Raw genomic sequence first — 11,800 nt, forward strand, 5'->3', positions numbered from 1 at the left:
CTTAAACAAAGAATAATTAAAGGTTACAAACATGAGCTATAGAAAGCCCCATCAACTCATTTTGTCAAGAAACAATATACGCACTATCGTATTTTTTAAGCGATATTCATCATATGCAGAATATAATTCACTTACATCAAATAAAAATTGTTACCCATCGCAAGTGATCCAGACATTTAGTAGGTTTCAATATGAGGGTCACATTCTCGAGTTTAAGTCAGAATTACGTTATTAAAAAAAGTATAAAAAATAATAACAAATTCACCATTTCTGGGATACTTTCGTAGCATAAAATATATATTTTTCACGCAATTACAGCATATGATTCGCTAAAAATATCTCCGTGTAATAAATGAATTTTAATTTGAGATTCTTAACAATTTTCCTAATTACTCATTAAACAATTTATTTCAGGGGCAAAAAAAAAAAGAAGAAAAAAAAAGTAAGGAAAAACTGGGGAAAAAAAACATTTTTTTAGTCTTTTCTAGCATCGCGTGCAACTCACGCGCGCGTACCTCACGCGCCCAAGAGATAATACCTCCCCTCCCTCAAAAAAAGAGAAACTGGAAAAAAGAAAAAGAAAAAAAGAAAAATGATAGCGGCCGCGGCCTCTCTCGCCACCGCCTCCTCCTCCTCCCTTGTCCGCCCCATCTCCACCTCCCTCCTCCCCCTCCTTCGTCGCCTGCACCGCCTCCGGTGGGTCCCGCCTCCATCCCCCCCTCGCAAACACCGTTTCCTCTGCACCAAAACCCTAGCCACCGCCGAAGTCAAAACCAGCGACGTCGCCGTCGAGAAAGTTCGAGAGTTCAAGAAGCGTCTGAGGATCTCGGAAGTCAAGGGCGGCCCTGACGAGGGCTTGGACCGGCTAGGGCAGAAGCTCACGGTTCGAGGCTGGGTTCGGACCTGCAGGGCTCAGAGCAGCGTCACCTTCATCGAGGTAACAAATGAAGTTGATTTTGGGTTGGATAAAGCATTATTTAATCACGCATTTGTTAATGTCGTAGGTAAATGATGGATCTTGCTTGTCGAATATGCAATGCGTAATGAGCTCGGACGCCGAGGGCTATGATCAGGTATTCTTTGAATCAAAATCATCAGACGGATAATTTGGGGGTAAATTGGTGCTAGAACAAAGAAATGCTTAGCAAACAAGTGGAGTTTTGAGAATCCAGTCACTCATGTTAAGGGTGTTCGCTTACATGCACTTATAGCTCAATTTTTTTTTACTATTGCTGCTTTGTCGGTAGGTAGAAGCTGGTACTGTTGCTACTGGCTCGTCTATACTTGTGGACGGAACTATTGTGAGCAGTCAAGGATCTAAACAGAAAGTGGAGCTGAAGGTGGAAAGACTACAGATGGTACTAAAACTATTCCTGGCTTGTTACTACTTGCAGTTGTTAATAGCGAACGTATAAGTTAGGAAGAGGGAAAATACGTTGCACCTTAATGATCAAATGAACACAACAACGGAAGGTTGCATTATCAAAAAGTTTTGAGAAATATATTTGCATGTTCTATGTGAACTTAAGATACATCTCTATGCTACAAGCCGCACTTCCGAATTATTATTGCTGCATATAAATACTAGAATGAAACCAGTGTTATGATCTAAAATGTTTTTATGCATGTGCAGCATAATAACCTGCACAACACTGTAAAACATATTATGCTTCTAGAAATGTTCGCTTGATCTCCATATATTTTGTCAGCTTCTTCTTTTTAAACTTTCATGTTGCACAAAAACCCGCATCATTTTTCCTATTTTTGTGTTTTATCTTTTCTTGTCAGTTAATATGAAACTTGCGCTGTCTATTCCCTCTTATGTGCTTGACTTATGTACTAGATGGAGTTTCCAATGCTAAAAGTGATAATGTCTTGATGTTCATATGACGAAAATCCTCTCTTTTTGGCAGCTTAAGCAGAAAAGTTGTCAAGGGATTTGAGGCAGTTGTATATTAGCCCTAATTAATGAGCTGAACCATTTGTTGTTGCTAACACTTAAGGATGTCCTTCTTCTGAAATTTGATTTTATAATTCATGGATACTTTTCTGCATTTGTCATTGGACTGAGGACTTTATGTAATAAAGTTCACTTAAACCTTTTGTGTTTTGTTTTATCTTTTACAGATTGGTACGAGTGACCCATCCAGTTATCCTATCCAGAAGAAGAGAGCAAGCAGAGAATTTTTGAGAACCATTGCTCATCTGCGTCCTCGGACAAATACATTTGGTGCGGTATGATCTTACTTTTTGCGAGATAAGGTTGTTATGATCCTTCATTTAGCTTGACAGATTATATCCTCCTAGTTACTTACAAAAAAAGATTTATTTGTTAAGTTTCTAAATCGCAACTGAATATCCATGACCTTTTGATCCATTAACCAGAACACTTTTTAAGATAATTTGTAAAAGTTGATTGTTTGCAAATGATAAACATTAAATCAAGCAATAGGGTATCAATCTTTATTTATTAATTCTTTTGGTTCTGCATCAAAAGTAATCTGCCTTGGACATTGCATGAACAATCAAACTCAAAGTTCGAGATTTGTATCAAGGGATATTTGAAAGTCGAAGCATGTCTTGAAGTAATGATACAATAATTTCATCGATACATCTAAGAACATCTTAGTTATGCTCACAGGGAGTCACTGGGAAGTAGTCCTGAGCAACAGCTTGGTGAACTTTTAACTTATTCTGTGAAATTCTCAAAAGAATGACATTAATAAACTAAATGATAATGCTTGAAGATCCATTCTCTTACTTATCTCAGTGAAAAATTATATGTTCTTAAAATAGGCCAATGCCTTAAGCTGGTATTTTTGTTTTTCTGTTTCTACTTGCACGTGGGGCTCATTTTCATCTGAGTAAAGAAGTTGTTGATCCAATACATGTTGTGTGATGTTTGTCTAATGGATGCTTGCTGTAGGTTACAAGAGTGAGGAATGCATTGGCATATGCAACTCACAAATTTTTCCAGGAAAACGGGTTTGTTTGGATTTCAAGCCCAATTATTACCGCCTCAGATTGCGAAGGAGCTGGTGAACAATTTTGCGTCACTACTCTGGTAAGAATGATAATATATCCATTGCTTCCTACAACTTCTTTTTTACTATATGTAACAAATATAGACATCTGCTTTCAGTAGAAGTTATCATTTCATTGAATAGTCGTTTAATTACATCATTATACTTCACTGCAGAAAACAAAACAATGACTAGGTTTTGATCTCATTTTCACAGCTTATTCTGTATGGCTTATATACCAGTTTAATATATTTGTGTCTCCAGGCCATCTGTTCATTTCTTGCACTGGTGGTGCACATCAGAAGCATTTAGGGTTAATAAATAATTTCTTCTACTTGGGTTTTCTTCCAATGATTGATAGTATACTCTAGTTAGCAATTGAAAGAAACATGTCTCACTTGCATGTGTAATTGACTTGGTGTTTTACTGGGTTTAGAAGTTTACCTGCTGTTGATGTGGATTTAGGTATCTATTGAACCCATATCTCTTATGACCTTATAGTGCCTTTGATTGTGGAACTGTCAGACCTCTTAAACATAATTCCTGTTCTAACAAGTTCATATCTGTCCCTTCTCTTTCATATGACAACTTCTCCACCAGCATTCTCCTTCCCTGCTAATCTCTGTATTAATCTAACTTATCTTTTTATCTTCTTCATTCTAATCCCTAGTTGTCTAGAGGACAGGATACCAATTTTGCATGATCAACTTATCATTGTTTTGGTTTCTGCAAAAAAGGCACGGGTTTAAGGCAAATGGATTTGATGCAAGTGGATCATCTTCTATATAATTTCTTGCATATTTGTTCTTTTGTCTTATAGAATGTTATTATTGGCAAGATGGAAAAGAGAGAATATGACCAGTTTGATTCTGCACCAAAATAACTCTCTCTTATATACCTAGTTGGATAGCATTATTAAGAGAAACCAAAGTTGTAGCAATAATTATAAATCTGATATTTTTGTCTGACTCCCTTATTGCTTATGATTTTATAGATTCCAAGCACTCGGGAAAGTACTGATTGTCCTAGTAATACAATTCCTGCTACAAAGGATGGCAAAATCGACTGGTCACAGGTGAGTTTATTTCTCTTTTCTTATAACCTTTATTTCTTCATCAGAATCAATATATTTTTTGTATCAAGCTTGCTTGTAGTACTTCACAAGTGAGTATTTCCTATGTTTCAAAATTGATCAGAAAAATAAGCTCAGTATTTTTATAAAAAAAAAATTTAAATTGATTGTTAATGATTTAAATGGATGGGAAAATTTTGGTATCTAAATAGGAGGACGTGAAGACTTAGATATATGAAACAGCAAGGTTTGGTCAAACTGAGAAGCTTCACATTTTTGCCTCTTCATGTCATAGTGCCTACCCGTTACAAAATTTTAAAGTGCACGCTTCCCCTTTGGGACAGTAACCTTGTTTGTATAAGGATATGTAGTTTAGTTATGAAATACAACAATGTTGATATATATTAATATAATGATTGTATAACATGTCATTTTCATAGCAAGTTAGCAACTGTTAGCTTGTGCAGTTAGCTTGTGCATGTTTTTGAATCCAGAACTCTCTTTGTGCTTTTATTATGACCGGAAACTAAGTTGCCACGTTTCTTAATCTAGAATTTCTTCTAGAATCTATGTTATGCCGTTTTACTTTCTTTCTTTAGTATTGATATATAATATATAATCTATAATACTGCTACTGGGATCGTGCATGCTGAGAATTTGTCGTTATTGTGTGGACTATTATATTCGAAACATTCATGCATTGATTTACTCAAGTTACTCCAAGTATGATTGTTTTGTTCTTTAACCAATTAGAAACGTGACCTTTCTCAAGCAATAATGAAATCAAGTGGTGTGAGGTATATTAGTTCTGTAAGATATAAATTTTAAACATCCTGAACTTCATATCATCCGGAAAACTGGGAATATAACAAGTTTGTAATTTGTTTGAGTCAGTCACGTGTCAATATGCTGTGAAATTCTCTTGACTCAATGACAATTAACTGAGGTGACTCTTGAGTGTGTGAGAAATAAAAGTCTGTCAAATGCCTGGACGACTATTGGCTTCATTAGTAGCTCAGTCTTGCTCATTCAGACACATGATACCCTTATATTAAACTATTGAAGAGTAACAAGGAGAAGTGAATGCTTTATCTAGAACTATGGTTTAATCTCAGGTTTGAAGAAGGCATTTTCCGAAGTGCTAAATTGAAGAGCAATCTTCTTCTATTGCCATGCATAAACCGTTCATTATGTGTGCATGTGTAGTATTCTATTTACCTTCTTTATGTTTCCAAATGCTAATGAAGTGTACTGACCTCTTTTCTTTGTGCATACTAGGACTTCTTTGGCAAACCAGCGTTTTTGACGGTATCAGGACAGCTCAATGCAGAAACATATGCATCTGCTCTCTCTGATGTATGATTACCTTTCCTTTTCCAGATTTTGATTCTAAATATGTTAGTTTGATGACTATCTGGATGTTTATAACCCCGATGAGTCTCAGGTATACACATTTGGTCCTACTTTTAGGGCAGAGAATTCCAACACTTCGAGGCATTTGGCTGAATTCTGGGTATTTCAAATTTCTTAGTCAATATTACTGCTTTCAGATCCATTACTTTCTTAACTGACACTTGGCATTTTTCTTTCTGCTTTGTAATAGATGATAGAACCTGAACTTGCTTTTGCTGATCTAAATGATGACATGGCCTGTGCAACTGCTTATCTCCAGTATGTAGTAGGTTTTCTCTTCGTGTCTCTTGACATCATTTACGCTTAGGCCCACACTGTATCTTCTTTTTTTGTGTGCAAAGGTCTCTTTCTCCCTCATCCCCTCTCTCTCATTCTTGAGTTGTTTGTCTTAATGTTATATTGCGATTCTTATGTAGGTAAAGTATGTCCTCGATAACTGTAAAGAAGATATGGATTTCTTTAACACATGGATTGAGAAAGGAATTGTGGAGAGATTGAAAGTAATCTCTTTGACTCATTGCTCAACTTCTCTTAGTTATTTTACCGAATTCAATCTAACAGGGCAGCCAATATGGCATCTGATCTTTGAGTTTGAATTGGTTGTTCATTTCTAATAGTTGTCAATTTATTATTTTCTACTGTTGACAGGATGTTGTTGAGAAAGAGTTTGTGCAGTTGACATATTCTGATGCTGTTGAGATTCTTCTTAAAGCAAAGAAGAAATTTGAATTCCCGGTAAATATGTTCTAATGTTTGTATTCCTTGCAATTTCCTGCATATTCTCTCTCCAGTTTTTAATGTTTGTGACAAGTAAATATGTTCTGATGTTGACATCATCCTGTTTATTTGAATTTGCTTTAGACATGATAAGGCCAAGAACAAGGTGAACCATGTAATTTTTGAAGCTTCCATGCGAAGTTGAATCCGTCCCTAGAATGAAATTTAGGTGTGTTTTATCTAGCTATGTAATGAAACAATAGTGGGGGGAAAGAAAGGAAAAGGAAAATCTAGCTCTGTGCTGATGGAAAAGGAAAGGAGATCTTCCTTATTCTGCAACTGCCCTTTTCTTTGTAAGTGCAACTCAATTTGGCATCAGAAAATATGGTCATTCTCGTGGTAAAATTCTACTATAGGTCTAGAAGATTTAAATGGATAGAGACTGATTATTAGAATTTTGCTTCATTAATTACATAGCATTATTTCAGGATAATGAAAAAACCTGCTGAAGTCTTTAGTATAAATTATATATCCGCAGGTTGAAGAAGTTATCTTAATGTGTATTTTACATATGTTCTTAATTGAATAGGTAAAATGGGGATCTGATTTGCAAAGTGAGCATGAAAGGTACATAACCGAAGATGTGTTTGCTGGACGCCCCGTAATAATCAGAGATTATCCGAAGGTATGCTTACATCTAGCCCATATGATTTTTTAGGGCAATAGTAATATGACTAAAATTTTATATCTAATATATGATAAGCTTTTCAGGAAATAAAAGCTTTTTATATGCGTCAAAATGATGATGGGAAGACAGTTGCTGCGATGGATCTGCTGGTTCCTCGGGTAAGTCATAGCAACTTCTTCCCTACATTACGTTGTTGGCGAGTGATAGCAACTTCTTAAAATTCAATACCTTCAATTTTGTCGTATGGTTATAACTTTGTCTTAAAGAGTATCAAATTCTGAAGTTTAACACACTTTGAAAAGCACAAGTACTTCAGTTGAATAGTCAGTGCTGCCACTAGCACTGAAAATTTGTACTTCTGATAAAGGAGGATCTAATGAGAGCCCACACAAGTTTTACTGCCATTAAATGGTTACATTAGTGCACTGAAAATCTGTGCAGTAAATCATAATAAAGATATGTTTAGACGATTTCTCAAGGTATTCTGATAATCCCATTTCATTTGGATGATATTGACTATCTTCAGCCCCTTGATAATTTTTTTTGCAGGTTGGTGAGCTTATTGGTGGAAGCCAACGAGAAGAACGTCTTGAATATCTAGAAAGTCGTTTGGAGGAGTTAAATCTCAACAAAGACAGCTATTGGTGGTACTTGGATCTTCGACGTTTTGGTTCAGGTTTGGAAATACTGATTCTCTTGCATTTCATTGACCCGCAAAAGAGGGGTTTAATATACGGACATTTGATTAAAGTAAAACATGTTTGTCACTCATGTGAATTCTTACCATAAAACGAAACATATTATTCATTCATATGAGGTTTGAAATCGATATCATTCTTTTCTTTTTCTCCTTTTTAGTTTACATGATCTTTGTTAACTCAAAGCTATATGTTGGTTAGTGTTGCGGTCCTTGCTTTTTCCTTTTTTTTCTTTATGGAATAAATATATCAGGCGTTCATTACTACACTCTTCCCAACGATTAATACCTTTATGCATTTTATAACTTCTACATGTCTAAGGTGATCAGCATCAACTTCTGCATGTGATTATTTGTAGATGATTTAGTGTTTGATAGGTTGAGAACTTTTTCTTTTAACTCTATGCTACCTTTCTTATTTTTAATTTTTTTTTTGTTTTTTTGGTTGGTGGGTGGCTTTTTTTGTTTTGTGGTTTTTTTTTTTTTTTTTTTTTGGGGGGGGGGGGGGGTAGAAGTGACTTTCTCAGTTTTGCATCCAACATCTTTGGAACATGGTTTGACTGGTAGTTTAGGATAACTACAAAACCAATCTCTACTTTAATTCGTAATCATCATATTCATGGATATAAGCTTCTTTTAACATATCTCTAAGAGATCTATGAATCATGTTGCATTTTCGTTGTTCCATGGCTGTATATCTTGAATGAATAGGATGAAGATATGTGGTTGTATATCTTGATTGCTTAGTTATATATTGTCTATGCAACCAGCAGCTTTGATCTTATTTTATAGTCTGAGAACGGGAGAATAGTGGTGAAGTTATAACACAAAAGCAACCTTTTGCCTTTTTTGTTGTGACATGATCAACTACGGAAGTATCCTTTCTTAAACACTGTCATGAGCTACCTTAGCATATGTACTTCTATTTAGTCCTTAGATATGAATAGGAGGCTAGGTGAGTTCTTAGTCTCCTTGGGCTTTGTTAATATTTATGCTCCAGTTTTGATTTCTGATAATTTAGTCGTAATCGTCATGCTCCAGACCCATGAGCCTGTTGGCGCGATGTAAGCCGTGGGACCCAAGGAGTGCAACATATGGTTTGTCTCAATCTGTTGCCAAATTGACTAGTCAATATTGCACTTGACTCTTTGGACTTACATTATAAACCATTCGATCACTCAATCAATATCCAATGTGGAGCTAAATCTCAGGGTATCACAATCACCGCACCTTAATTACGTGACGTTCCCGTCGCGGCATGATAATTGGTCTGTTCCATTATCACCACCAGACAATGTGGACTCTAGAGGTGGCTCCCACTATACTCATGCTGTGTAGCACTTAACCACGTATAGCACTTAGTTTTACATTTTCAGCTAGATAACTGTTCTAATACCATTTGTCACGTTCTTAACTCACGAGCCTATAGGTACAATGTAACTCGTGGGACTCACAGAGTGCAACACATGGTTTGGCTCAATCCACTGCCAACATTGACTAGTTAATTTTAGCAATGGATTGAGCCAAACCATGCATTGCAATTTGTGGGTCCCCAGGCTTACATCGCGCCAAGGGCTTGTGGGCCTGGGGCGTGATAGTATCTGAGTGTTGAAACTGCATTTCTTTTGCCTTTAGACGAAGGAAAACTAAACTAAGAATACTACACGTATGTCATAGCTTTAATTATGACAATACGAATTGTGAATTCTGGTATTGATATTTGACCTGGTCTCTGATTAGAGTGCTAAGATAATTCTTCCATTATTTTGTCTGTTTCAGTTCCTCATGCTGGATTTGGACTGGGTTTTGAGAGACTTGTACAGTTTGCAACTGGAATAGAGAACATAAGGGATGCAATTCCATTTCCTCGAGCTCCAGGTTCTGCTGAGTTTTAATGCCCAGAATCATTATAATCTCACATTTGGACTCGGGAAACATGCGTTGGCGGCATATCCACATTTTTTAATTAATCTGATTTATCTTGTCACTATATTTATTTAGAAGGCTGAAGAATGAAATGCATTACGTAAGGTCAGCTTATGTAGGGGTCTATCACTGGCTTTTCATGCTTGGTGCATGATGTAGTTTGAAAAGTGTCATTATTTGGAAGGACTTCCAGTAAGGATAAAATCCTGATTGTAAAATTTTGTTGTAGAATGACGCAATAATTGTGGTTGTATTTATAACTATTTTTTATTTAATTATTTCAAATCATGTAATAATGTCAGATTTTGCATAATTTGTAATGGAAATGTGTTTTCGTCGCATGTAAATCAGATCAAAAGCGGTTAACTTAGAAAGTTAAGATGTTATAAGTTATCTGCAGGTTTTATTGTGGTGGCTGATGATCGCAAAGTTTGAATTTTTGAGGTAAAGGCATTGTATCTCGGAACTTCTTACAGTACTCTTTTACCATTGAGTTTCGGCAAAATTCAGGGCTACTATATAACCACTGATTGCGCAAGATGGCAGATGTCATTTGAATCAGTTACAGATGGATTAGTGGTGAAAGTATTGACTTGAAGATTGAAGAATTACCCTGTTCACAACATTTTGTTACAATCATTAGCCCGTCTTTGATGATTACGTGAAGTCAGGATTACTTATTGTTGGTTGCTTAGGTTTCATATGTTCAAATTCTTTCCTATGAATCGTCCAATGTCTGCTTACAGCATGTAATTATCTTAATATTCATTAGCATCATTTCCTTTTTCTTCATCAGAGAGGGAGCAGGATTGGATCAGATTGCTAATAGCCTGGATATCACTTCAAAATGCAATTTCCAGCCCTGTAAGTAATGGTTTTCTAATATATTTTTTTTAAAAAAACATGTCCTGATATCTTATTGTTATTTCTATATACTGATTACTTGGACAATAACATGCAGCTATAATAAATCTAAGCGCAGCCGCCCTTAATTTTACCAAAAACTTAACATATTAATTATAATTATAATCCCTTCAATTGTTAAATCTTCTATGCTGTCCGCTAAATTGAGATTGTATATTATGTCGACATAATTCTCCTTAAACTGGTAAGCTCTCAAGAGTCCAACTGTATAAAATCCACTATGCCTTAAAATTTTAATAAATGTGTTGAATAAATAACATTAACTGCATTGTCTTAAAAACTTCCACTATTAAATACTCACTGAATCTTAAAAATTTCCTACCGTGTTAGACTTCTTCTAATTAGCACATCTTCAATAAATGCCTTACTTTAGATGATACACGTTTACATTTATTTATATTTTTTACAATTACAATATATTTGGATTCACACCTCAATAGACAACCTGAATGCAATCCAAATTAAGAATTAAGCGCCATTCCTTGTAAGTTCGGATGTTGCTAGAATTTGTTTAACCATGCGTTTGAATTTGTTTATTAGTCAACTTTGTTCCATTTGTCACAAAATTAATTTGAGAAATGAAGACAAACATGGAAAAATTAGATTAAAAATCTCAAATTTAAGGAAGTCAAAAATTGTCTTCCCTATTAGACCCTCCGTTATCATACGCATTCAATTATAAAAATACGGCCAAATCCCATTAAACCTCCCATTAAAAAAAACCTCCCAAAAATAAAGTAAAAATTCAGCATCTTGCCCTCCACGATGCATGAATCAATCCTCATGCACCCGCCCTATCATTTCACATTCTATAAACGCAAACGTTCTCCCCCTAATCAATCAACTCTATAAATAATCAAAACCCTTAATCCTCAAATAATCACCCAAATCAAATTTTAATCACAATGGCCTCCCCCATTCTCTCCTCCCTCCTGTTTCTTCTCTCCTCTGCTCTTCCTCATTTTGTTTACAGCAGTGGAGGCTTCTCCATTGATCTCATGCACAGAGACTCCCCAAACTCCCCCTACTACCTCCGAGCTGCCGCTCATCGGTCGATCACCCGAGCGAACTTTTTATCTACGGCGGCCTTTCCGTCAAAAGCCGAAGGGGGTAACTCCTCGTTCGACTCCGAAGTCATACCCAACAACTTCGAATACTTGATGACGATAAACGTCGGAACACCACAGTTCAAGATCCTCGCCATCGCCGACACAGGCAGCGACCTGACATGGACGCAATGCAAACCCTGCGTAAGCTGTTACAAGCAGAAAGCGCCGATATTCGACCCGAATGATTCATCGTCGTACTCCACGGTCTCCTGCAACTCCGACAGCTGCGCC

At 36.1% G+C, this 11,800-nt stretch overlaps 2 protein-coding genes across 2 annotated transcripts in view; both read left to right on the forward strand.

Annotated features, from left to right (window-relative positions):
- On the forward strand, positions 562-9,883 carry LOC109825597 (asparagine--tRNA ligase, chloroplastic/mitochondrial). Its single transcript, XM_020392457.1, has 15 exons — positions 562-937; positions 1,005-1,073; positions 1,248-1,358; positions 2,128-2,235; positions 2,927-3,064; positions 4,018-4,098; positions 5,374-5,451; positions 5,540-5,608; positions 5,699-5,773; positions 5,925-6,008; positions 6,157-6,243; positions 6,815-6,910; positions 6,997-7,071; positions 7,463-7,589; positions 9,390-9,883. Exons 1-15 carry the CDS (start codon positions 593-595, stop codon positions 9,503-9,505), a joined length of 1,659 nt encoding a protein of 552 aa, XP_020248046.1. The 5' UTR covers positions 562-592; the 3' UTR covers positions 9,506-9,883.
- The window catches only part of LOC109825380 (aspartic proteinase CDR1-like), a 1,315-nt gene continuing 880 nt past the window's right edge, over positions 11,366-11,800 (forward strand). Inside the window, 2 exon segments of the mRNA XM_020392236.1 lie at positions 11,366-11,795; positions 11,798-11,800. The exon segment at positions 11,798-11,800 is cut by the window's right edge and continues 668 nt beyond it. Of these exon segments, the coding sequence (XP_020247825.1) occupies positions 11,366-11,795; positions 11,798-11,800 (433 nt within the window).

Source organism: Asparagus officinalis, chromosome 10, assembly GCF_001876935.1.
Source record: "Asparagus officinalis chromosome 10, Aspof.V1, whole genome shotgun sequence".
NCBI classification, from domain to species: Eukaryota; Viridiplantae; Streptophyta; class Magnoliopsida; order Asparagales; family Asparagaceae; genus Asparagus; species Asparagus officinalis.